The sequence below is a fragment of the Mauremys mutica genome, unplaced genomic scaffold (assembly GCF_020497125.1).
Source record: "Mauremys mutica isolate MM-2020 ecotype Southern unplaced genomic scaffold, ASM2049712v1 Super-Scaffold_409, whole genome shotgun sequence".
Lineage (NCBI taxonomy): Eukaryota > Metazoa > Chordata > Testudines > Geoemydidae > Mauremys > Mauremys mutica.
The window spans coordinates 98215-126112 of NW_025423359.1; the positions used below are offsets into that span (position 1 = coordinate 98215).

The following is a 27898-nucleotide window of genomic DNA, read 5'->3' on the forward strand; positions in this document are numbered from 1 at the left end:
TCTCCCCCTCACCTGACACTGCAGCACCCCAACTCCAGCCAGGCTCCCTCTGCCTGAAACAGGACTCACCTAGTGCTGCCTGCAGCTGGAGCTGGCTAGGAGCTGGAGCTTATCCAGGAGATCTAGGTAGGAGGCAGGGCGACCCAGGTGAGCAGGGTCTCACCGCTGTGATCTGGCTGGGCTTCTGCTGAGCAGAGGGAGCCCTGCACTCCCCTCTCGCCCACTCCTAACCCCGGCAGGAGCAGCTCCCTGAGGCTGCTGGAGGAGCCCCCCACATCGAGGGCTGAAGCAGGGTTGGGTCAGCCTCTGCTGCAGCAAGCCCAGGAGCTACAAAAGTTGAACAGCTCATAGGTGATTAAAGCAGCTGTCTACTAACTGGTTGGTGGGGGCAGGGCTGCCTAGGAATTACTGATCCCTGGCAAGAGAGCACCCACGGAGTCCGCGCCTATGTGACTTACATTGTCAAGACTTAACAAGCTAGCCTGGCTTTCAGGGGGTAGGGGGGTTGCTCAGTGCCTATGAAAGTCAGAGCACTTTGGTGCCCAAATTTAGGCAGCCATGTCAGAAAGCTGTGACCCTTATCCTCCACTCCTAAGGAAACATCATCCCTCTTCAGAGGACCTTTTCCCATTCATGCGTTCTTCCAGTTTCACCCAGCTAACCATTTGCCCAGTCTTGTCAAAGCTTAAGTTCCATTTGGTACATGTTACCTTGGTATACGGTGTCTGTATTTTTCCAAAACTCAACAACAACTTCTCTCAGCTCCTGGATTGGCTGCAGGAAAAACAATTGAGAACTTTAAGGTCAGAGCACACTTGACTCAGGAAAATGTGAGCATCCAAACTAAGACTTTGGGTCCCAAAGAGTGTAGCGTGTTCGGCACTCACTATTCCATTAAATCACAACTCATCTCCCCACACCAGGCAGTCAAACCAAGGTGAATCAATGATAAAGAGGAGGGGAAATATTTGTAAGAAGACTGAACTTGTTCAAGAACAGACCAAGCTGAGGATTGCTAGATGCTGTCAGCAAGAAGAGAAACATTCCACCCCCTCCACACTTGGTCTGTGTCCTTACAGTTCTGGTGTCCACAGTATGTTCCTGTCTTCTGGGGAAGCCTGTCACACACCTCAATGTCAGACTTTCTAAAATAAAGATTAACTGCCACTGTCCCATGCTCCTGAGAGGGCTACAAGCCAGGGTCTGCAGGGACACCAGGTGGAAACGGGCTGGGCTTGAGTAGATGGAATATGACAAGAAATAGTACAAATGCATAAGAGACCTACATATTATGGCTGCAAATTGACAGCTGTGCAGAGTCTGCCCATAACTCCTCCCACAGCCCCTCCCACCAAACTATGCTGCCTTCAAGCCACGGCAACTTCCAAACTCTGGTTGAAAGGAAAACTTAACATTGCCCTCCTTCCTACACTGTGATGGGGAGCAGGTGTCTCAGTAACTCCTGCGTGTTTGGAGAAAGGAACACGATTATACAGTTGACCAACCATCCTCACCTAAAATTAGGGCTAGACTGTAGCCATTTCAATGTGTCTATTCACCCCCATATAAGCAGCTTTAAAGAGACATTCAACTAATATGTTTAGCCACAAACACACACCCTCTAGCCCAATCTGGCTATTGAGCTCCAGAAAATTTGTTTAGCTAATTGGAGAGGATGGGTCACCATCGCTGTTTTCCCCAGCCTCCTGGGACAGGAAATATCTGAATGAGGTGTGCTGATGTCGAGGCCACCAGAACTAGGTGGGACATTTGTGAATTCAGAGGAAGTTCCAATGAGAAGTTTGTGGAACAATCACTCACCGCAGCACCAGCACAAACCGCTGCTTCATACAACCCAGTCATGTCAATGGTGCCATTACGAGCCAGCAGTTTTGCCTTGCAGATCCAGAACTTGGCAAACTTCTCTGCCTCTGGGATACTGGACAGTGTGGTGAAGAGCTCCTCTGAAGGAAAACCCTGCAAAAACAGCCATATCAGGAAGAGAGGTGCAGGTTAGAATGGAGGAAAACCACTGACAAGGTTAACGGTTAACATCCCTCAAGGCGAGGAAGGATGGTCTTATATTTGAGGCACCTGACTGGAACTCAGTTAAATACCCAGTTCTGACATATATTTACTGTGGTGACTTTGGGCAAATCATTCACTTTCTCTGTGCCTCAGTTTCTCATCAGCAAAATGAGGATAATGTGACAGAGGCCTATTGGTGGTTCACAGCTGTGTGTCAACAACTCATTAGGCCTGACATACTCACTACACCTAATACACTGTTGTCAGGATATATACCCCAAAAATGTCATTGAAAAACTAACAACTTACTAATCATTAATACTCTTGAATGCTGTATGTTTGATCAACCCACAAAGGATTATACAGATGTGCTGGAATTATGATTAAAATGTATTTAAACCAGACAGGTATGGGGGAGTTGATAAACGGGTATTTTCCAGACAAGGGAATGCAGTTCCACCTGCTTGAATGTATCTGCTATGTAAATTAAGCAAGGTGTGACAAAAGACAAAGAAAAGTATATTTGCATGCCAGGCAATCAAAGCCATCGGCAGAGAAAGTGGAGGAAAAAGTGATCACTTAATCTCACCGGGGGATGGAGACTGCACCCCCAGGAAACCTTCCTGCCTCTTGAAGTTTGAGAGAGAGACTTTTCAAAGGTTTACTGGACTATAGAGAAAAGGGCAGAGAATCCCCAAGTTATCCTTCACCTGAAGATGCAAGGAAAACAAGCACCTTGGACTTTGTGGGGATTCTGAATAAGAGCTAGTCAACCACTGCTGGAAAAGAAAGATCATTCAAGGTAGTCCTCACCAAAGACTGTAGCTTGTTAAATTAGGTCTTACGTCATTAGAAAGCGTATTTTTACAATTGTTTGTAATCCTTTCTATCTTTATTCCTTATACCTGCTATCACGTAATCCTATGTCCTTTTGTTAAATAAACTTGTTTTACTTTTACTATAAACCAGTCCAGTGCTGCGATTGAAATATCTGTCAAATCCCAGTTAAATTAACGAGTTGTAGTGTATTGTCTCTTTAAATGGAGCAACAAACTTAACCTCTGCAAGTGCTCCAGGAGAGGGCTGGACACTGCAGGGAGACAGCTTTGGGGAAATTTGGGACTGGGAGAATGTTGGTCACTGGACAGTGGAAGGCAGGATGTGACCTGCACAATTGTGTGTGGGCTGTTGGTGTCGGGAGCTGTGAGCCACAGCAGCATAACATTTAAGGCACCTAGGGTTGCGGGGCAGGCAGTGACACGATCCCTTCCTGGTCTGGATTGAACCCCAAAGTGTCACAGATGTATCACAGGGGCGTTGCGATGATACATTTAGTTTTTGAGTTGATACTGTGGTAATAGGGACTATATAAATACGTATACAAATCATGTAAAGTCACTTGGCATTTCCAGCAATGAAATTCAACAACAGTAATGTTCTTCAAGAATGTACAACTTCAGACACAAGTTAAGGTATGATGCTGGACTTGGAAGTTTCTGGGACCAAATGCTCTGCGAGCAGCAAGAAAAAATTTGTGACAAGATATTTTAAATCATGGGTAACACTTGTATCAATTATTTTGTCATCTATTAATTATGTAAAATCCCCATTTTAGCACAGATTTCAGTGCTGCTCTGCTGCGTAACTTAAATCTCCACAGTATCCCAATTGTATCTCTTACTGCAGGGGGTTTTGGAATCCTTCAGGGAAAGCTGAGCAACAGATTTTCATCCAATCTTAAGTATCACATTAATATTTCATTGGTAGGAAAGAAACTGGCTCAGTATGGACACTAATACTGCCTCCAAGATCATGGATACTGCAGTTTTGCCTTAGATCTGTACTGGCAGTTTGCTCCAACCCAGATGGCTACACCTAATTTAGGCATCAAAGAGCAAATTGCAATGGTCCTCATCTTGACTACAGAGTCACTGCAGAATGGGGCTGCTTGATAAGAACTATAAGCACGGCCAGACTGATGGTCCATCTAGCCTAGTATCCTGTCTTTCGACAGTGGTCAATGCCAGATGCTTCACAAGGAATGAATAGAACAAGGCAACCATCAAGTGATCCATTCTGTTATCCAGTGGCAGCATCTGGCAGGCCAGATCCAAGCAGTAAAGCCACTGAGCACAAAGAATGCTGCATGCTGGGGCAGACAGTCTTCACAAACCATGCCCCTGTATTACAAGTTAGGGTTGCCTCAAGGTACCTCTGCCTAACAGTCTCCCAAAACACATTAAGAGGAGCAGGACTTGCATCCGAAGAAGTGGGTATTCACCCACGAAAGCTTATGCTGCAAAAAAGACTGTTACTCACCGTAGTAACTGTTGTTCTTCGAGATGTGTTGCTCCTATCCATTCCATGTAGGTGTGCGCGCCGCGCGTGCACGGCTCTTCGGAACATTTTTACCCTAGCAACTCCGGCGGGCCGGCTGGCGCCCCCTGGAGTGGCGCCGCTATGGCGCGTGTTATATACCCCAGCCGGCCCGTCCGCTCCTCAGTTCCTTCTTGCCGGCTACTCCGACAGTGGGGAAGGAGGGCGGGTCTGGAATGGATAGGAGCAACACATCTCGAAGAACAACAGTTACTACGGTGAGTAACCGTCTTTTCTTCTTCGAGTGATTGCTCCTATGCATTCCATGTAGGTGAATCCCAAGCCTTACCTAGGCGGTGGGGTCAGAGTGAGACGTGGCAGAGTGTAAGACTGCTGAGCCGAAGGCTGCATTGTCTCTGGATTGCTGCACCAACGCGTAGTGGGAAGCGAAGGTGTGTACAGAAGACCAGGTGGCCGTTCTACAGATGTCCTGGATGGGGACATGGGCCAGGAAGGCGGCAGACGAGGCTTGCGCTCTCGTGGAGTGAGCGGTGAGGCGGCATGCAGGCACACGAGCAAGCTCATAGCATGTCCAGATACATGCCGTAACCCAGGAGGAAATCCGTTGGGAGGAGATGGGCTCGCCTTTCATGCGATCGGCCACCGCGACGAACAGCTGGGTCGAACGCCGGAAGGGCTTCGTCCGCTCAATATAAAAAGCGAGGGCCCTGCGAACGTCCAGGGTGTGAAGCTGTTGCTCCCGAGGTGAGGCGTGCGGCTTCGGGAAGAAGACCGGGAGGAAGATCTCCTGGTTGACATGGAAGGCCGAGACGACTTTCGGGAGGAAGGCCGGGTGCGGGCGAAGCTGTACCTTGTCTGCATGAAAGACGGTATAAGGTGGACCAACCGTTAGGGCACGAAGCTCGGACACTCGTCTCGCTGACGTTATAGCGACGAGGAAGGCCGTCTTCCATGCCAAGTAGAGTAGGGAGCACGTGGCCAAAGGCTCGAAGGGGGCTCCCATAAGCTTGGCCAGAACCAGGTTTAAATCCCAGGCCGGGGGAGGACGTCGTATCGGCGGGTACAACCGGTCCAGGCCCTTCAGGAAGCGGGAAACCATCTGGTTCAAGAAGATGGATCGATCGTGTATGGCTGGGCGAAAGGCGGACACGGCTGCCAGGTGTACGTTCAAGGAGGAGACCGCGAGACCTTGCTCCTTAAGGTACCAGAGGTAGTCCAGGATTGTAGAGATAGGGACTAGGAAGGGATTAAGGCCGCGCTGGTCACACCAGAGGGCAAAGCGCTTCCACTTTGCAAGATAGGTGGAGCGAGTGGAAGGCTTTCTGCTTTCAAGCAGGATTTGCTGCACCGCCGCCGAACAGTCCCTCTCTGCGTGGGTCAGCCACGCAGGTACCAAGCTGTAAGGTGGAGGGACTGTAGGTCCGGGTGGCGGAGTCTGCCGAAGTCCTGCGTGATGAGGTCTGGCCATAATGGAAGGGGAATGGGATCCCGAACGGAGAGCTCGAGCAGCAGGGTGTACCAATGCTGCCTCGGCCAGGCCGGAACGACAAGTATTAGACGGGCCCGGTCCCTCCGAAGCTTGAGCAGTACCCGGTGGACGAGCGGGAACGGAGGGAAGGCGTAAAGGAGGTGATCCGTCCAGGAGAACAGGAAGGCATCCGACAGGGAGCCCGGAGAGCGACCCTGGTAGGAACAGAACTGGTGGCACTTCCTGTTCTCTTTGGAGGCGAACAGGTCTACCTGGGGAAAGCCCCACTGCTGGAAAATCGTGTGCACCACGTCCGGTCGAAGGGACCACTCGTGGGCGAGGGAAGACTTGCTGAGGTGGTCCGCCAGCGTGTTCTGCACTCCTGGAAGAAAGGACGCTTCTAGGTGAATCGAGTGGGTCACGCAGAAGTCCCACAGGAGCATCGCTTCCTTGCAGAGGAGAGAGGAACGGGCTCCGCCCTGCTTGTTCACGTAGAACATTGCTGTCGTGTTGTCCGTGAACACTGTAACGCAGCAGCCTTGCAGGCGGGCGCGGAAGGTGTGACACGCCAAACGGATCGCTCTCAGCTCGCGGATGTTGATGTGAAGAGCGAGCTCTTGGGGCGACCAAAGACCTTGGGTGTGAAGGTCGCCCAGGTGAGCCCCCCACCCGAGCGCTGAGGCATCCGTGGTCAGAGTGGCGGATGGGCGAGGAGGGTGGAACGGGACTCCTGCACACACTACCTCTGGGTCCAGCCACCAGCTGAGTGACTCGAGGGTGGGCTTCGTGACCGTGACCACCATGTCGATGGGGTCGCGATGCGGTCGGTACACCGACGCTAGCCAGGACTGGAACGGGCGAAGGTGGAGTCTCGCGTACGCGGTGACAAACGTACAGGACGCCATGTGGCCCAGGAGGCGGAGGCAGGACCGAACCGTTGTCGTGGGAAAGGTGAGAAGGTCTCGGATGATGGAGACCATTGTCTGGTGCCGAGATCGCGGGAGGCAGGCCCTGGCCAAGCTGGAGTCGAGAACCGCTCCAATGAACTCCACCCGCTGCGACGGAATTAAGGTGGACTTCTCGGCATTGATGAGAAGACCAAGCTGTTGAAATAGAGACAGGATTTCTGTCATCGGGTCCGTTACCAGCCGCCGGGACGTTCCGCGAACCAGCCAGTCGTCGAGATACGGGTAGACGTGTATATGACGACGGCGGAGGGCTGCGGCGACCACTGCCATGCATTTGGTAAACACCCTCGGCGCGGTGGATAGGCCGAACGGTAGCACTGCGAACTGGTAGTGCGCGTTTTTTACTACGAATCGCAGGTAGCGTCGATGGGGAGGGTAGATCGCGACATGGAAGTACGCGTCCTTCATGTCGAGGGCGGCAAACCAGTCTCCCGGATCCAGGGAGGGAATGATGGTCCCCAGGGTGACCATGCGGAACTTGAGCTTGAGCAGGTACCTGTTCAGCTCCCGGAGGTCCAGTATAGGACGTAGACCTCCTTTTGCCTTGGGGATGAGAAAATATCGGGAATAGAATCCCCTGCCCCGCCTGTCGTGAGGCACTTCCTCTATGGCACCCAAGCTCAACAGAGTCTCGACCTCTTGTAAGAGGAATTGCTCGTGAGAGGGGTCCCTGAAGAGGGACGGGGAAGGTGGGTGGGAAGGAGGGGACGAAACAAATTGGAGGCGGTACCCAGACTGGATTGTTTGAAGAACCCAGTTGTCCGTTGTTATTTGGGACCACGCCGAAAGGAAATGGAAAGGCGGTTGCAAAACAAATGGGTAGGATCCGGAATTGAGAGTGATGGGCTGTCCTCGGGCGTCCCATCAAAACGCCTGTTTGGGGCCCTGAGGGGTCTTGGAAGGCGGATGGGTTTGGTTGCGCCGGTTGCCGGACGGTCAACGGCGATTCAGGCCAGGCCGTCTGCTGTTATAGGGACGGGACCTGGTCTGACTGAAAGGCCGGTAAGGTTGCTGTCTGAAAGACCTTCTCTGGGTTGCCGGTGTATGCATCCCCAGAGTGCGGATGGCTATGCGACCGTCCTTCAGGGTCTGGATCCTGGAATCAGTCTTTTCGGAGAACAGACCCTGAGTATCAAAGGGCAGGTCCTGCAGGGTGTACTGCACCTCCGGTGGCAGGGTGGAGGACTGCAGCCAGGAGATGCGCCTCATAGTGACTCCTGAGGCCAGGGTTCTTGCACCCGAGTCCGCGGAGTCGAGAGCGGCCTGGATGGAGGACCTGGAAGACTTTTTCCCCTCTTCCAACAGCGCCGAGAACTCCTGGCGAGAGGCTGTTGGGACCAATTCTGTGAACTTCGCCGGGGACACCATGATGTCATAGGTGTACCTGGCGAGGAGGGCCATCTGGTTGGCGATCCGAAGCTGGAGACCGCCTGCAGAGTAGACCTTGCGGCCCAACAGATCCATCCGCCTCGCCTCCTTGGACTTCGGCGCTGGGGCGGGCTGGCCATGCCTCTCCCTGTCGTTGACCGACTGGACGACCAACGAATCTGGGGCAGGATGAGTATACAAGTACTCATACCCCGTGGCGGGGACGGAGTACTTTCTTTCGACCCCGCGGGCGGTAGGAGGGACGGACGCCGGTGACTGCCAGATGGTAGTGGCGTTTTTCTTAATGGTGCGGATGAACGGCAAGGCCACCCGCACTGGAGCCTCCGCTCCAATCACATTAGTCACCGGGTCTTCGTCCTCCTTGACCTCCGCCACGGGGAGGTCGATAGCTTTCGCCACCCGTCGAAGAAGATCTTGGTGGGCCCGCAAGTGAATTGGTGGAGGATCGGAGGCAGATGCCCCGGCCACCGCCTCGTCTGGTGAAGACGACGAGGATAAGCCCTGGACCACGGCCTCCGCAGATGGGTCATCTAAAGGGTGGTCGGCTGGCTCGGGCTGAGGATGCCTCTGGGGATCAGGCGGTAACGGAGCCGAACCCGGTGGCGAAGGGGGCGGTCTGCTTATGGTGGCCTCCGGTACCCTGCGTTCGGAGGCAGAGGCCCTCGGAGGGAAAGGCACCCCTTGAGTCTCGTACTGGGCCCAGGGCACCCAGAAGCCCCACTGCTGCGCACCTTGAGCTTGACCTTGCGGGGCAGGCGGAAGGTGACCATTGCTGCCTACTCCCGAAACGACCGACGCGGGACGAGATGGCCACGGGGGTGCAGAGGCGCTGATGGACTGCGCCATCGAGAGTGGCATCCTGTCCCCGGACGGTGCCGAGGATCGGTGCCGGTCGTCGCGGTACCGGGATGGCGAACGAGACCATCGACCGCCATGGTGCCGGGAGCTCGACCGGTGCCGGGAGCTCGACCGGGATCTCGACCTGCGGTGCTGGGAGCGGCTCCGGGAGTCCTGGTGCCAGGAAGCAGACCTTCTTCGGTGCTGATGAGAAGGCGATCGGGACCGGGAGCGACGCCGGGAGTGCGACCGGTACCGCGACGTTGAGCGGTACCAGGACTGCGACCGGCGTCAAGAAGGCGACCGGTACCGCGATGGTGAGCGGTGCCGGGACCTCGAGCGGCGCGACGGTGACCGTCGTCGGGACCGGGACCTGGAGCGCCGTCTATGCCGTCCGTCCGGGGAAGGGGGCCGAATCATCATCGCCGGCTTTCCCGCTGACACAACAGCCCGCACCGGCGGTGCCGGGGGCCGGAGGCTCGGTGCCTGTGAGCTCTACGAGCTCCCGCGCCGTCGAGAATGTCTCGGGCGTGGATGGCAACTGCAGCTCAACCGCGGTCGGCACCGGGGAGCAGGGTGGTACCGGACTCGACAGCCCTTGCGGCGCCGGAGTCAACGGCACGGTGCACGGCCTGTGCACGGCCACAGCCGGTACCGGAGGTGGTGGTGGTGGCTGGGCTACGTGACCCTGAGCATGGGTCTTCGCAGTTGCCTTCGCCGGCTTACGCTTCCTCGATGGTGAGAGGGAGCGGTGCCGGGTCGCCGGTGCTGGATGCGGAGGTCGAGAAGACTCGGTGCCGGAGTGGCTCGGGGCCGCCGGTGCGCTGCGCGCCGATGAAGCCTTCGGCGCCGGCGCGGTCGGTGCCAGGGGCTGGAGCGATGCCTCCATGAGGAGCTGCCTCAAATGAATGTCCCGCTCCTTTCGCGTTCGGGGCTTAAAGGCCGTACAGATAGGGCACTTATCTGTTCTGTGAGTCTCCCCGAGGCAGCGGAGGCAGGAGTCGTGCGGATCCCCAACCGGCATGTGCCGCTGGCAAGATGTGCAGGGCTTAAAGCCCGGTGCCTTGGGCATGAGCCCGCACCGGTAGAGGAAAAAGAGGGGTAAACCCCCCTTATCCCTTATCCTAAACTATCTAACTAACTTATTCAACTATCTACACTAATTACTGAAACAACTATATACATAGAACGTAGCGAGAGCTAGGGTTGCGGAGGACAGAGAGCACTCCACAGTTCCAACTGGCCGTCACGGGCGGTAAGAAGGAACTGAGGAGCGGACGGGCCGGCTGGGGTATATAACAGGCGCCATAGCGGCGCCACTCCAGGAGGCGCCAGCCGGCCCGCCGGAGTTGCTAGGGTAAAAATGTTCCAAAGAGCCGTGCACGCGCGGCGCGCACACCTACATGGAATGCATAGGAGCAATCACTCGAAGAAGAACGTCTGTTAGTCTATAAGGTGCCACAGGATTCTTTGCTGCTTTTACAGGTTGTTAAAGCCACTCCTGCTTGGTCCTCACCTTCACAGCAAGTTCCAGACACTCTGCCAACATGCCATTGATCTTGTCCGTCACACAGAGCTGCTTTCTCTTCTCCTCCTCCTCCATGCCATTCCAGAAGGACAGGTTCACCATCTCCTTGGTTGGCTTTTTAGCAGGCAGTGTCATGGGTGGACGTTTATACGATTTCCCTCTGGATGCTAACCACTGCTCCAGTTGCTTCCTATCAAAGGGCAAAGAGATCATTGGACCATCAACATCAGATTACCAGTTCTCATCTATCCCCTGGGCTACAGCTCTGATTTTTGTTTCAGTCATATGTCGAGTCCACTGTTTTGCTCATAGAGAGCTAATAGATATGACAAACATTCCAACATCTATTGAAGGCTAGGAGAGAACCCTCTTTTTTAAAATTAAAGAGTCAGTTGCACCTCTTCTTTCCTACTCAATGATATGGTGAGGTCACTGGCGTTTCCAGTCAGACCGTAGCTACAGTGCTTGACTGATTTATAAACAAGTTACTACATTTTGAATACAGCCTTCTGCTGATTCAGCATTAAACCAAAGCCATACACTTCAACATTTGTCCTATGCTATGGGAAATTTCAGAGAACCTGTCTTGCTGCATCTGAACTTACAATCCCCTTCTATCGAAAGTGCATCATTAGCACAATCTCATTGCACTCTCAGGCCCACTGCAAAGTGAAAATGACCCTATTCTAGCAAGTTTCACTTTACTGTTTTTGCTGGGGGTAAGTAGAGGGGAGGGGTAAGATATGCACAGGAGAAAGGGAATTGCAGAAAGGGTGGGAAGAGCTCCAAGTTTAGCAGAGACCTACATGCCAGGTTGATATGAAAGAAGCTACCCAGTGAGTTCCAGAGACAACACTCTGATGGGAGGAGAAAGGAGCCCAGAGTGCCTCCCTTTCCCTTCTCCTTACCCTTGAATTTCAGGAGGACCCAGTCTCCATTCTTCTTCAGGTACATTTTTGAAGCTGATACTAGAAGATATGATGACTTGGCAGATTTAGGGCCTACTAATGGGCAGCTCTAAGCAAACCCATCCAGTTTAAAATTATTATATTCAGGGAATAATGTGTTAATTCATAAAATCTTTCAGGTACTTTCAAATACATTAGAAGGTTTAGATTCTGTGCTTTCCAATGAGCCCAGACAGCAGCTTGAAATGAGCATGAGAGAGAGTAATTCAATATGCAGCAAAGTTGTAGGGTTTTTCTGGAGGCAAGGAGCAGTGATTTTAGTAAAAGAATGGGCCCACCACCCAAAATGACTGCTTTTTGAAGCAGTCTGTTTGCATAGAGGGAAAAAGTAAGGTCCTTTACCTTTCAAATGTTCTGGTCAGAAACAGGCCAGAGCTTGATTGTAACCTGGATGGTGAGGCAGACTCATGCCTTAGAAATCTCATCTATTTCTCATCCATGTGTTTTTTCAGTCTCTGGACATTAATACCAGTCAGAATGTAGAACACCTCAGTAGCCCCAAACCACTAAAAAGGACAGACTATTACTAACAGAACTTCCAGGTCAATTTAAGAAGATATTCCATCTCCTTTCAGGTTGACATAATGCTGAATAGATCTGGTAAACTATTTTTGAAGGAATAGAACACCTATTGAAAAGTTACAGATATCTTGGTGCAGCTTAGCAGCATGTCTACTTGGCACTAGGTAATAAACATTTCACTTCCCCAGACCGGATCTGTCCATATCCCAGACAATAGGATTTACCCTAGCCGGCTTTCAGCAGATCACATCAAACAATGCACTGAATACAAGTCAAAGAGCTACATTTCCTGCATATGTTTTAGATATTGCTTGTTGCATGGGAAATACTGAGCCCTTATCTCTTATTCACAGCGTTGTTTAGAAGGGTACTGACAGAATACTGCAGTTTAATACATATCCAAATTTTGGACGCAATCTGGTGGGAAGCTTCCATCTGTGAGGTGGAAGAACACTGGGATCTTGGTGAACAAGTGAACCTTGAACCTTTCCCTTGAAGAGATACTTCCTTCAAGAGGTATCAGTAGCTGAATTAGACACAGCTACTGCACCAGTGGAGTAGGGGAGGAGGTAGAGGCCCAGCCAGGGCATTTGATCCCCTCATGGAGAGGGAGGCAGCAGAAAGGTAAAGCAGAGCCCTTGCCACCATGAGGCAGGAGCTCATCTCCTGGGGGTTGACTCTGAAGAGGCATTACCTCCTGTCTCTCCATGAAGACAACTTGTCTTGGTGAAGGGGTGAGGAAACAGGTTAACTGCCATGTTCAGGGTTACAGGCTGGAGGGAAAAGAGGAGAGAACCAGAAAAGAAGTTACTTACTTGCGATTCTCAGCAGCTGGGGTCTTGGGATCCTGATTATGCAGAACCTCCTTTACCCTTAACAGCTCTCGCTTGGGTGTTTCTCTCATATTCCTAAGCATGCCGACACTGGCTTGGTCTCTGGACATGCATGTGCTTGCAGTACAGTTTCTGGGGAGAGTGCTTTTGGATTTTGTATCACAAGTCTGAGAAGCTTTCTTCAAGTCTTTAATGCACTGCTTCCCTTTTGTTGCATTCATTTGCCAATTGGCTGTGCCACTTGTTTTTGAATTGGGTCTCTCTGACATGGGTTTTGATTTTGCTTTCAGTTCCATCACAGAGGGCCTCTTGGAGACATGAGAATTTATGGGAGACCTTGTCAGTTTCAGATCTTGTCCAGCTCTAACCTGTTGTTTGGACCTTCCAACTTCCAGAGCACCAGGAGTTTTACATGTCCTTGAGTGCTTCAGATATTGCTTTTGTGTGGGCTGTCTTGCAAGACCGAGCATTCCAACTGCCTGTAATTTCACTGTGCTTTGCCTCACAACACTGGGATGTAGACACTGTTTTTCTGCACCTGATTTCTTGGATAGCCGAGTACTAGAAACAGTAAATATCTGGGAAGGAGGCACTGACCCCCGGGCTTCACTGCTGGGTCTTTGAGGACACACGACTTTACAGCCAGGTGGAGATTTTGCTAGTTTATTCCAAATTAGTTCCTTACTGGTCTGACAGGCAGTAACTCTGTCTTTCAGATCCACACTGTTCCTTGGAGCTGTGCCCAAGGTATGCCTGTGAACCAAACCTCTTTTGCTCTCTGGCTTGTTTAAACCAGTCCTAGATTGTACTTTGATGTCCAGTCCGGACTCTGTCCTGTTCTCAGAAGATTCTAGAACAGTTTTATTAGGAAGATTTACTTTATCACAGTCTATCATTTCTTGCAAATTCTCAGTTACTGAGTGGTGCTCCCCACAGTGGGGATCATTTCCAGTCTGGGTCAACATTACAGCCCTTTGATCGGTGACTGACCCTGGATTTTCAGATTTCATAGTCTCTTGTATTTGATTTAACTGATGACAGGTAGACGATGATGCCAATCTGTTCGGTTGCACACAATGGCTTTTGTTTGGTAGAAGGTTGGCAGGTGGCCCTGTACTCTTTCCCAGAAGGTTGGGAGGTATACTCTTTGGCCTCTGGAACCCAGGGGCATTTGAGGACCTGTGCTGAAGAGCACGACGTGCACTCCTTGTGTTTTTGACAGCAGGTGCGTGATCCTTCGGTATGCATTTCGATACTTTTGAGAGAACATCCTTCTGGGGCTGGACAACCTGAGGAGAGAGAAGATAAACATCAGCCTTAAAAATAAGAGAAATGAACAGAATCCACCACCAGATTCTAAATTAGACCAGGAGTTCATACTTCATATACATTTGAGAGAGAGTTTTCTTGTTTGCAATCACTTCGGCCCTCTTTCCACACCCATTCTCAATTGCAGAAGCCCTGTGGTAGCTGTCTACATGAAAGAGCAATGGACACAGCTGTTCTAAAGTTTTCAATATCAGAGGCCACATGCATGGACCTCTCCATAAGGTGCATCCTGAGATGACACTCAACTTTTGAGTGCGCTTAGAGAAGTCTGTGATGTGCCCATCCTCTAAGCAAATGAGGCACAGAGTGTGGCAACATCATTAAGAGGCACAAGAGCCTTGCAAACAGGGTAGTTCTTAAAGCTTGGGGATTTATGCATTGCACGAGTATTATCCCAATACATACATGCGCCATTCCGGTGGGTACTGCTGACCAAAAGTCTCCATCTCAAGTGCACTAGGCATGCACATACCAACAGTGGAATATATATGTTGACAATCACTCAAAGGAGAACAAAAAACACTTAAAAATAGTAATGTAAGGCGGTTTAGTTTTGTTTGGATGTAGTACACACTTTCAGTTCTGAACTTCTGTGCAGTGTTGCTGCCCTGGTAGACAGCTGGTGTTTCATCCCAGAGATAACTATTTTAGTAGTGGCTGAAACATCAAGCATATTGGCATGTTTCAAAGTCTGAATTTAATGCTTAGTGACTAGAGGTCTTCAGCATTTTTAATATATTTAGTAAGAAAATATTTGTATTTAATTGCCTCTTATGCCAAGCTAGTTAGCACTCCACTGACACCAATCCCTTTAGGGCAAGGAAACCCATTTTATTGTGTCAGGTTTCAGTGGTAGTCGTGTTAGTCTGTATCAGCAAAAACAACTGGGAGTCCTTGTGGCACCTTAGAGACTAACACATTTATTTGGGCACAAGCTTTCATGGGCTAAAACCCACTTCATCAGATGCATGGAGTGAAAAATACAGTAAGTATATACCGTACATGTTATACCAATATAATAAAAACCAGCAGGATCTTATTAAGAGGGATAAGGCAAAGATGCCACATTTATTGTAAATATAATAATAAAGCAAAAGATAAAAGTAAACAACGTTGTTTGACTACTTATTCCTATTAACTACTTATTCCTCACACACACACACACACACATTCTGTATAGGTGTTATCGTTACCAGCCTAGAAATTGCTCATGCCAAGTTACTGGCCAGGTATCTTGGTCATGAGGATGGAGCCGAGTTTGTGTCAGATGCACCTGATGCTCCTGGAGGTTGGCAGCAGAACCAGAGAATCGGCTCCAGCCTCATGACCAAGATACCTAGCCAGTAACTTGGCATGAGCAACTACTAGGCTGGTTACTATAACACCTATACAGAACTTGAATGAATGATTGTGTGAATGTATATGTGTGTATATGTGTGTGTGTGTGCGCGCGCGTGTGCGTATAAGGAATAAGTAGTCAAACAACGTTTACTTTTATCTTTTGCTTTATTATATTTACAATAAATGTGGCATCTTTGCCTTATCCCTCTTAATAAGATCCTGCTGGTTTTTATTATATTGGTATAACATTTTGGTGGAGAATGCAGGCACTGTTGTTACTGTTCCAATGGCATTCTGGCCCTGGGAGGAGGAATCTACCCAAATATCCCCCTTCCCAATCTCCAGAGGGGTCCCAAAAGTCTGCCCCTTCTGGGGTCTCAAATGTTTCTCCCTCTGATGTTACTGCAGCTGTAAGATTTGAGAGCGCTGTTTTAACTCTCTGTACCCAACCTTAAGGGCATCTAACTGGGTTTGGGTACTACATACATTTTTATTTCTCTGCTTTTGCAGCAGAGGCTTGTAAATCTTGGAGCAGTTTTTCATTTTTACATTTAGCCAATTGCAGGAATACCTTATTACAGGTTTTCCATAGAAGCCAAACTGCGGCTGCTTCCTTTTTCATTGGAGTTGAGGGTTTATATATTAATAAGTACCTAGCCAATCTGTTGTTTGGGGGTTTTTTTATGGATATCTTTAGACAGTGTTTTTTTAAACATTTTTCCCAACAGTTGTGAGCAACAACCAACCACAACAAAACCAAACTGATAAATATTAAGCACTATAACCCCTAATTGCTAAAAGAGCAGTTTACAACTCCTGAAAGAGCAACTTAACCCTCTCTGGGCCAAAGAGAGAGACAATAAGCCTCCCTCTGTATCACTCGGCCTACTACCACCGAGGATTTATACACCAACTATAAAAATCCTTCCCAGGATTAGAGCGAGAAACACTAAGTTCTCCTCTTTGCAGGCTGTTAGGTGGAAGTAGCTGTCATTACAAGCCTCCCACAGCAGCCAGATCCCTGCAGCGTCTCTTTTTGCTGCATTGGGGGTTTACATATGAGGATATATTGGGCCAATCTATCCTCTAGATCCGAAATAGAGCAAGCATCTGCAAGGGCTTGTTCAGTCCAAGGACTGTGCCCATACCTCTGAAGGATTTGTTTAAAGGGTGTTATTTCTTTTACAAAAGGTGAGGTTGGAGCTCCTTCAAACTTCATTCCTCCCTCTGAGACTGTTCTCCCTTGTCTTTTTTTAAACATTTTTAACGTGTATAGTTTCTTTTGTCACCCCATAACCCTTGCAGCGAGTGACACAGCCTAAATTATCTTATCCTGCTACCCCTGATCTCGTTCAGCGAGCAGCTTTACCTTGCCCTATAGGCTTGTAAACCCCTGATTTCTCAGTGAACACTTTGGATATGATTAATTGTAGCTTAAAGTTTCTATGAGCTCTTTTATGAAGCCTCTACCCACTGGAGGTCAGTAGGCTTTGGTTAACCAAAAATAGAACCACTCTCTATAGAGCCGGCTGCGTGCACACCAATGTTTACAATACCTGAGGCTTCCTTACCAATATACAGTATATATATTACAGCACATGAAAAGATGGGAGTTGCCTTACCAAGTGGGGGGGTCAGTGCTAATGAGGCCAATTCAATCAAGATGGACGTCGCCCCTTCCCCACAGTTGACAAGAAGGTGTGAGTAACAACAGAGGGAAAATTACTTTTTGTAGTGACCCAGCCCCTTCCAGTCTTTATTCAGGCCTAATCTGATGTTGTCCAGTTTGCAAATTAATTCCAGTTCTGCAGTTTCACGTTGGAGTCTGTTTTTGAAGTTTTTTTGTTGAAGAATTGCCACTTTTAAGTCTGTTACTGAGTGTCCGGGGAGACTGAAGTGCTTTCCTACTGATTTTTGAATGTTACAATTCTTGATGTCTGATTTGTGTCCATTTATTCTTTTGCATAGAGACTGTCCGGTTTGGCCAATATACATGGCAGTGGGGCATTGCTGGCATATATCACATTGGTAGATGTGCAGGTGAATGAGCCCCTGATGGTGTGGCTCTTATTATGTGTTTCTACAGAGCCCCTAACCATGCCTGGGCTGATTCCAGCATAGAGTACAAAACTAGATCATCATAAGAGAAAGGTCTTTTCTACTTACAGGCCCTGATTTAGAAAGTCGTGGTAACTGTGGATTTGGCTGATTGGTCCAGTCCTTTAAATAGGGTCTATAGAAATCAAACAAAATATCAGTGCACCAAACAGGATGTTGAATGAAGGATTAAATATTAGGCAACAATTCAAAAGCAGTTTTAGTGTTAGTAGTTTTTGAGAAGCTTTTTAATAGCAGAAACAAGTTAGTTAACTGTGTGACACTGGCAGATCAGGTGCCAACTTATGCCAGAGCCCCAGGTCAATTCACTTGTGTATTATCATCAGGTCCAGGAGCAGCCTGGCTCCAGCGGGGCATGAGCTCCCGCCGCTCGCCTGCAGCTCGCAGCCCTACCCACTTACCACGCAGCTCTGAGCGGGAGGAGCTCAGGCCCCACTGGAGCGATACCACTGCAGCGTTGTCCAGGGCTGCTCCTGGAGGTGGCGCGCTGAGGCGCCGGGGGATGAGGGAAGGCGAAGGCAGAGGTGGGGTGGAGCCTCCGACATTCTCGTGAGGACCCTGCAGGGCCTGGGGCAAATCGCCCCACTTGCTCTTCCCCTCTGGGCAGCCCTGCGTGTGTGTGTGTGTGCGCGTGCGTTGCACCTGCCCTGCCTGCTGCCCCCTTCCCTGGTCCAGGGACCTTACCCCTCTCTGGCACTTATCACACTGCGCCCTGCCCCCCTCGGGCTCCCTGCGGCCCCTGTGTTGGACAGTCACATCCAATCCCTTCAAACTGTCCCCCTTTTCCCCTCCCCTTATTTCATGGGGGGGATGACAAACCGAGTGGGTGGGTGGGCAGGTAGTGGCGGTGAGGCTTTATACTTGGAGGCTAGGGGGTGGGTTTCAGCGCGGCCGGGGGGTTTAAGCCCTCAGCTATTTTCTTTGGAGTAATATGGCCCTCGCTGCTTTATGAGCTGTGCAGGCCTGGTATAGATCAAAGTGATTGTTAAATGTATGTGTGACACTGTACCCTAAAGCAACACCCTGACACCTCCATATTTACCATTGTGATATGATTATGATATGTTTTGTACAAAGCATTCCGTGTAAGGTATCATTTTAAAAGTCTTAATGTGTTGGACATTAATATCCTGTGGAACTGTATGTGCTATCATTGTACGTGGAGTTATGGAGTTTTGCTATGTGTGTGTTACTGAAAACTGTTGTGAAGTTGGAAACACCCACATCCAGCCTTTCAGGTACAACAGTAGAGGAGCCAACTGTGCTAATGGCCCATTAAAGGGAATACATACTCACAAAGACTGTCCCAGGAACCATATACAATGGAGACTTCTCAGAGAATGCACCTATGGAGACTGCTTGCCTCACATCATAGCAAAGGATCTTTCCAGTAAGCTGGGAGAAGCTATAAAAGGGGCAAGTGACATCATTGCTTGTCCTCACTCCCCTCACAACTCAACACCTCAAAACACAGCTGTAGAACAAAGACTGAACTGGGGAGGCGGTCCGAGGCTGAAAAGAGGAATCCCACCCCCTGGTATGAAGGAACTATACCATCAAGGTGAGACAATGCTTGATTTAAATATTTCTGTAGGTAATAAATCTGTTTTATATTTTACTTAAAACTGTGTTTTGGCACAAAGTGCTTGGGAAATCTGTTCAGGAACAAGATAAGGTGCATGTCCTCTCCACACTGAGGGAATGGGTGGACAGGGTTATAAACGTACACTGGTCAGGCTTCTGACCATGGCAAGACGATACAGTTCTGGGGTCCTAGACTGGGGAGCTGTGGGGAATTGGCTGGAGCCTCTTTATTGTTGGTTCATGAGTGGTTAGCAAAAGCATTCATGTATCACAGCTGGGTGTGTCCCTGCCTATGGATTTTTTTTTTTTATATTAACTGAAGTGAAGATATTTATCATTGAAATAAACTGACATTGGAAGCCAGGGCATAGGCAGTTGTGAGCCAAATCTAATGCTGCAGCAGCCAGCGTGAATGCTGGACACAAACCCCAGGAAAGGCACAGCAAGTCCAGGGCAGTTCTCCCTACTTCTCATGAGGTTTGGAACAGCCAAGCACCCATGTGGGGTGCAGGAGGTGCGAACCACAGCAGCCATCTAAGCCTGGAGGGTTATTCCATCTCCACTCCTGCTGTTCATTTCTCACCCACGGTACTGGCTCTGGCACATGCGGGTCATAAGTCCATTTAGGGAAGACGCGCTTGTACAGATTCAGCATCACCATGTCCTGGGATTTCAGCTGCCCATCAAAATAACACTTCATGTGATCATGACTCCCTAGCAGCTCTGTGATGTGTCCTTTGTGGCCCCACTTGGTCCTCAGCACCACCGGCTTAAACCACAGCACATATTCTCTGTTAAAGAACAGCTGTCTTGCTGAAGATTTTGAAAGGGTGACCACTGAGCACCAGCCGCTTGATGATGTGTTAAGTGCAGAGGTTTGCAGTTTGTGACAACATCATAATGTGAGAGGGAGCCCAGGTTGGTAATCCAGAGGGCTCAGCGGTACCCCAGTTCCAGGTTGCACCCCAGGGAACCCATCACAGTATGAGTGTGTATTTGGTGTTTAAACTTCATGAGAACTAATAGGACGTTACTTGCATTGTTTTCACTTATCTGTATCCTGTTCTAATATAGTAGCAAACATTTAAATTGATGGGTTATTTTGTTACAGGGATATACACAAAGGACAAGGACAACTTGAGAAATGCAAATGAAATAACAAAAAAGTACTAATTTCAAAGCAAGTGGTCATTGTGTGAGATGACTGAGGTCAAAGACCTAAAATACATTCCTCGCTCTCTGTCAAAGGAAAAGCCCATGTGGGTACTGACACTGTCAGCTTGTTTTCTGTTAGAAGAAGCTATAAGAATGGATTCAAGGAAAGATTCTTCATTGTTTGAACTATTACTGGGAAGTGTACCAGATGCAAAGCAGAAATCCCCAGAGACAATTTGATTACCCTGAAAAGACTTTTGGGAAACTGGCAGTTTATTACATCACTGCCACCATTTGGAATTACAAACTGTGACTTATCTGTCCATATATTTTACCTGCTTTAACCTCTGAATAACTCTTATTTCCTTTTCTTAGCTAATAAAACCTAGTTTACTATAGAATTGACTACCAGCGCTGTCTTGGGTGTATGATATAGAGTACCAGTTGATTTTGGATATGTGACAAGTCTCTTGGGACTGGAAGCAACCTAAATGTGATGTGATTTTTGGTGTAAATAACCATTTTATTGTAGGAACTTTACACTTCTTAAGCACTATGGGGGTAGGAAAACCGCCCCCGATCATAGAGCGGCTGAAGTGGTCCCCCCCCCACATCCGGTCAGGAGACACACTGATTAAGCGCCGACCAGGTGTTTACCACTGGAACACGCAATGCATAAAGCACCAATCAGGAGAGGGGGCGAGAAGTTGGACTGAGTTAGTACATGCGCATGATAGGATGATTTATGTAACCAATTATAATAAAAGGACGTGGAAAACCCCCGTTCGGGGCGCTCCACTGGAACAGACTGACGGACTTGGCTTCATTTATCGCTACATTTGATCACAAAGTCCAATTTTGTCTGGGTGGCAAGATACACTGGAGAGTCTAAGGCCTGGTCTACACTTGCAAGTTTTGTGCTAAAAGTCAGCTTTTTGTGCTGAAACAACAGTGGCATCCATACTGACAAGTCACTTTTGCACCAAAACTCCTTAGTTGCAGCTCTGTAATAAAACCACCACTGACAACAGTCATAAGGCTTTTTGCGCTGAGGCTTTAATGCAATAGTGCCAGTATGAACGCCTTGATTGCTTTTATCACTGCAATTGGCCTCCGGAAGTGTCCCACAATGCCTGCAGTGACCACTCTGCTCATTGTTTTGAACTCAGCAGCCCTGCAGGCATGCATTCTTCCCCTTTCAAAGCTCCTTTCTGATGTTCTGACAGCCTGGGCTGCTGTGCTGCTCTGAGACATACAGTAAATCATTAATGAGGAATGCTCCTGCTATCTCCCACAATAGGAACAGAGGCAGGCAGGTGTGTGTGACAGTGAGAGAGACTGTGCTGTGCAGAGCCATGGAGGGAGGCGGGGACCGAGGTTGGGGTCTCTCCCTCTCCGTGTCTCAGGACTGGTTACTTCCAGCAGCTGTTTAAATTTATGAGACAGCATGCCGACACTCTCCCACAACACACACTGTGTCTTCTCCTCCCCCCCACCTCCACACTGGCAGTCACACACTCTCCCCACCACACTTCAGTTGAAAAGCAGCTGGCAATGGGATTGAGAAACCTACATCATGTGAGGCTGTACCTGCTCCATGAGGCATTGCAAACCCTTCCCAAAGCACCCTATGGCCAGTTGCATAGTGGAATAGCTACCACAGCTGCTCCAGCAACACAAGAAGCTAGTGTGGACACGTAACAGTGCTTTTAATTAAAGCACTTTAATAAAAGTGGTATAACTTTTGGTGCAAAAACTTGCCAATGTAGACATACTGTAAGGCCGGGGTGGGAACCTCCAGTCCACGGGGCGAATCCAGCCCCCTACTTAATTTCATCTGGCCCGCAGCAAGTCTCTGCACTGCTAGCTGGAAGCCCTGAGCCTCGGTGCCCCCCCACAGGGCTGGAACTGTGAGTGCTGGCTCGCCCCACTGCAGGGGGAAGCTAGGGTGCCAGGCCTGTCAGGCAACTGTCCCTGCGGTCCCTTCTAGGTGCAGGGGTGATCAGGGAAGCTCCGAGTCTATGTTCGCCTACCCCCGCCCATACCATACAGAGCCGCTTGGCCACATCATGGCCGCTTCCAGGAGTGGCACAGGGCTAGGGCAGGGAGAGGAGTCTGCTGCGCTGCCACCTGAGGTAAGCGGCGCCCAGCCGGAGCCCACACCCCTCACCCCCTCCTGCACCTCAAGCCACTCCCAGAGAATGCATCCCCACCCTGAACCCCTGCCCCAGCCCTGAGCCCCCTCCCAGACCCCAACCCCCTCCCAGAGCCTGCACCCCAATCCCCTACCCCAGCCCGTTCCCTGAACCCCTAATTTCTGGCCCCACCCTGGAGCCTAGGGGGAAGTCCTGAGGGCCCTCCTCCCCGAACGGGGCTGTGTGTGGCCCACGACTGATTTTTCTGTGGGTCAGTGGCTCCCAATAGAAAAAAGATTCCCCACTCTTGCCCTAAGGGGACTGTTTGAGACTCCATGGTAAGACTCGTATAGTGATCCAGGAGTTCACAGTTGTTACTGTCTTGGTGAAATCTAATTATAGAACACACCACCAGGCAGGGACTCTGGGTCGGGAGCCATTCCAGACAGCATGACAAACTGCAGTGCAATGTTAATAAAGATTAGCAGCTCAACAGGAATTTCTATAGAGATTAATTTTTGCTTAGTAAGGTGCTCAGATACTACTTGGATGGTAAAAAGAACAGGAGTACTTGTGGCACCTTAAAGACTAACAAATTTATTGAAGCATGAGCTTTCGTGAGCTACAGCTCACTTCTTCGGATGCATAGAATGGAACACACAGACAGGAGATATTTATACATACAGAGAACATGAGATACAAGGGCCTAGAGAGAGTATATATATATATATATATATATATATATATATATATATATGAACATAACTGTGCACTGACTAAGTGACTGAAAGATTATGGATTTTCTCCCCTCCCTACTAAACTATATTTCTGATCTTTCGAAACCATCAAGCCATGTAGCCCTCTTGAGGCCCTGCACTACCACAGGCAACATATGGATTCAATTTGGCCATTATTTGAAGGGCAAGGAGCCAGTTTTCTAACCTTGGCTCCCAGCCCTTATTCCTCATCACCCCACAAACATATATGAAGTTTTTGTTTTATTAAAAGAGGGCTCCCCTTTGCCATAGTACTAGTCCTTGTCCACTGAATATTAGCTCAGAATTAAAGAGTCAAGATCAGAAAGTCTCTAATGCCTCTCCTCTATCACCTCACACTATCTGAGCTATTTGCTTCCTCTCCTTGGGAGCATGACTTCAAATTTATTAGCACCAAATCTCCCCATATCACCTGCAAATTCCCCTGCTCTATTCTGCTCCCCTATATTTTTACTACCTCTCTAATGTTGGCATCAGCCACAAAATGCAATCATTGTGCAATTTACAAACTTCAATTAAAGACAGACAAAGCACTTACACAGAATATAGTTTAAAGTCAACTAGAAATCTAGTCAATTAAAAAAAAGTGAATTAAGAACAATTTCAGGTTCCACATCTGCTCCCACCCACACAAATCCATCTGCCAATTTCTGGCTTTACAACCTCATTTTTAAAAAATGAAATGTTTTTCTGTGAGAGACCCCCACAGAAACAATGGAAACTGACCAAGGCCTCTGTCCTCCAATAGGATTTCCTTGTAGCTTGCCAACTACAAAACCAGTTTCTCCTCCCTTGGTTTTCACACCTCAACTGCTAGAACAGGGCCTCATCCTCCCTGATTGAACTAACCTTGTTATCTCTAGCTTGCTTCTTGCTTGCTTATATATACCTGCCCCTGGAAATTTCCACTATTTGCATCCGACGAAGTGGGTATTCACCCACGAAAGCTCATGCTCCCAAACGTCTGTTAGTCTATAAGGTGCCACAGGATTCTTTGCTGCTTAGGCATAAGAGTCTGTTCTCAGAAATCCTGCTCCAAGATTGGGGCCTAACTGACAATGCATAAGATTTTTTTGTCAAATACACAGGATGATTAATTATTCAGTTACAGTAATCTTAGGTCTAACTATAGTCAACATATTCTGACTAGTGTAATTTGAGTCAACTATATCCCTTTAATTGGGCAAAAAGACACAAAAAAATACCTGAAGAGGCTATAACTAAGAAGAGATGATTCTGTTTTGTGACAGCAACTCTGTGGGGACCACAACTTGAGAACCAGGGTACTAAAATATGTTCCTCTTGTCATTATAGGGGCAGCTAAGCACAGGGAAACAGAAATTCGCAGCTAATCATTAACTGAGAATTTTGAAGTTAAGTATTAGCAAGCAAGACAGGATTCAATTAGAAATTTGTTTAAACTCACTTTGTATTTGGACACTTCAGCTTTCCTTTAGTTGCTAAATACTCCTGAAGCTTCTTCTGCCGCTCTTCTGCAACGAGATCAGAGTAAAGTCTAATATACATTTTTAAAAAAAATCATAGAGCTTAATATTTCTAACATATTAATGAGAGTAGCTGATTTGTTTTAATTCACATTTAAATTAAATTATTTTACCCTACAACAAATCTCTTGGGCTCCCTTCTCCGCTGACTGCACTAGGTGACCCAAGACTAGAGACAACAGATGATACAGGCAGACAGATGGGGCAAAATACAAGGAAACAGAGACACCCTTAATTTGAGCCCCATAAAATAAAGAGGCAAGACTATTCTGGAAAGAATGCCCTAGTGCAGCAGTTTGGGTGCCTGACTGTGAATACAGGGGAAGTATTACAGTCCAGCAGAGCACACACAAATGCTTTTATTGCAAAAAACAAAAACAAAAAAAACAACAACAGTTCAGTGCTCAGGCCTTTGGCATAAAGGGAATTCAAGGCAGAAACAGAATGCGACATTAGACTAGAGCAATGGTTCTCAACCAGGGGTATGTGTACCCAATGGGGATACATGAGGTCTTCTAGGGAGTACTCATCTAGCTATTAGCTTAGTTTTACAACAGGCTACATAAAAAACACTAGCAAAATCAGTACAAACTAGGGATATAAGTAACGTGTAAAAACAGTAACTGTGTAACCGATTAAAATTCTATCAGTTACATGGTTAAGTTTACCCCAGGGAACTAGGCATCCCAGCTGCTGGCCCCACGCTGGGGATCCCATAGCCTGGAGAGACCCCGGGCACACCAGGATGCCAGGCAGCAGCAGTGCTGGCAGCCGAGGGACCCTGGGCATGTGGGGCCAGCAGCCCCAAGCAACCAGAGTTTAACCATTAACAGAAACCTGTGAGGGAGGAATAGCTCAGTGGTTTGAGCATTGGCCTGCTAAACCCAGGGTTGCAAATTCAATCCTTGAGGGGGCCACCTAGGGATCTGGGGCAAAAATCAGTACTTGGTCCTGCTAGTGGAGGCAGGGGGCTGGACTCGATGACCTTTCAAGGTCCCTTCCAGTCCTAGGAGTTAAGCTTGATGCTTATTGGAGATATCCTATCAGTTAACCTAGTACAAACTAAAATTTCATATAGACAATGACATTCATATTAGTCTATATCCTATACACTGAAATGTAAGTAAAATATTTATATTCCAATTGATTTATTTTATAATTATATGGTAGAAATGAGAAAGTCAGCAATTTTCAGTAATAGTGTGGCTGTGACAGCTTTATATTTTTTGTGTGATTTTGTAAACAAGTAGTTTTTAAGTGAGGTAAAATTTGGTGGTACACAAGACAAATCAAACTTTAGAAAGGGGTACAGTAGTGTGCTGCAGCATCTCCTATACCAGGGGTCTCAAACACGCAGCCCGTGGGGTTATTTTCTGTGGCCTGCAAGCTCCTCGCATCCCCCCCGCCCTCCCCCAGCGTTTACCTAGAGCGGACCCGGACTGACGTGCACCGGGGTCAGGGCAGGCTCCCTGCCTGCCTGCCCTGCTCCTGTGCCGGGAAGTGGCCGGAACCTGGGGGACTAGGGGCGTGTGCGGCGGTTGCTTCAGGCACCAATGGCCAATGGGAGCTGCTGGGGGCAGTGCCTGAAGCAACCGCCACACACACCCCTGCGCCCCTCGTCCCCCAGGTTTTGGCCACTTCCCGGTGCGGTGGAAAGGCAGGGAGCCTGCCCTGACCCCGGTGCACGTTGGTCCAGAGCCCGCCCCCTGAACACCAACTGCAGCTGAACCCCCTGCCGCACCCTGCACCCCAACCCCTGAAACCCCTCCTGCACCCTGCACTGCATCTGCACCCCGACTCCCTGCCCTGAGCCCCCTGCCACACCCTGCACCCCTGCCAGCCGCATCCTGACCCCCTGCTGCACCCCAAGCCCCTGCCGAGCCCCCTGCTGCACCCCTGTCCCCCACACCCTGACCCCCTGCTGCACACCAACCCCCTGCCCTGAGCCCCTGCCATACACTACACACCCCCTGCACCCACTGGGGCAGGGAGGGGGCGGGAGTTGGGATGGGGGTTTCGGGGAAGGGGTTGGAATGGGGGCGGAGAAAGGGTGGGGCAGGGGAGGGGCCTCATGGAAGGGGTGGAGTGGGGGCAGGGGTGGGGGGTGTCAGTAATGTGGCCCTCCGGCCAATGTACTAGTCCTCACGTGGCCCTGGTGGTCAGTTGAGTCTGAGACCCCCTGTCCTATACGCACCAAGGGAAGCGCTGCTTCCCCCCACCCCACATTGCCCCGAGCCGCTCCCCGCACAGAGCCTGGCCCCTCTCCCAGAGAAGGGGGGCAGGGGCACAACACCGCGGCCACGAGGGGGGGGCCGCCTGCGCAGGACCCCGAGGAGGGAGGGGCTCCTGCCTCCCGTGCCCCCCGCACCCCAGCCGGGGGGGGGCGGGGTCCGACCCGCACTCACCCTGGGCGGCCGTGGCCTTCGCGCGCCCCATGGCGCCCTCACGTTCTCCGCTGGAGCCTAGCACAACGGCCCGGTCTGCGCCGTCCTTCCCGCAGCTCGCCGTTCCTGCGCGCTCATTGGCCGTCGCCGCATTCGAAGCAGCCAATAGAAGAGAAGACGAGCTTGTGGCGGCGCAGGCGATTAGCTAGCGAGGCGCGGCGGGCGGGACCGCGGGATGTCAATCATAGGGTCCGCGCTCCGTTCCCGCATCTCTTCTGAGAGAGATGGGGAGAAGGGCAACTCCCTGGCTCGGGCGGGGCAGGGCGGAACTAGGTCCGGGGCCGCCAAGCTCGGGGCCAGGGCGCTGGGCGCTGTACGTAACAGAAACCCAGTCCCAAAAGACTGTTTATGTGGCAGTAAGAAAAGTAACAAATACGGTAACACAATTATAACAGCCTAAAAACACCAATCCCCCTCAACAGTTCCTGCCTTCCCTTTGTTTTGTCTCTGAGCGTAGCAGATCCTTCCCTTTCTTGCTCCCTACTCAGCATGGGCAGAAGGTTTGTGGCTCCTTTCCTCCGTACTTATGAATGCATGATGCTGGAGGATGCCCTCCACTATCCCGCAGCCTTACGGAGCCCCGGGACGGCTCCTCATGCTCCACAGGATTGGTCACTGGTTTCCTGTGCCTGC

General features: G+C 49.6%; 1 protein-coding gene across 1 annotated transcript in view; it reads right to left on the bottom strand.

Annotated features, from left to right (window-relative positions):
- LOC123361631 (cytoskeleton-associated protein 2-like) overlaps positions 1 to 27257 on the bottom strand; it is a 46016-nt gene extending 18759 nt beyond the window's left edge. The window contains exons 1-7 of the mRNA XM_045001668.1: positions 27227 to 27257; positions 24743 to 24809; positions 17715 to 17781; positions 12861 to 14167; positions 10544 to 10745; positions 1822 to 1977; positions 711 to 774 (exon numbers count right to left, since the gene is read on the bottom strand). Of these exons, the coding sequence (XP_044857603.1) occupies positions 711 to 774; positions 1822 to 1977; positions 10544 to 10745; positions 12861 to 14167; positions 17715 to 17781; positions 24743 to 24809; positions 27227 to 27257 (1894 nt within the window). The remainder of the gene's footprint in view (positions 1 to 710; positions 775 to 1821; positions 1978 to 10543; positions 10746 to 12860; positions 14168 to 17714; positions 17782 to 24742; positions 24810 to 27226) is intronic.
- Positions 27258 to 27898: the final 641 nt, after the last annotated feature.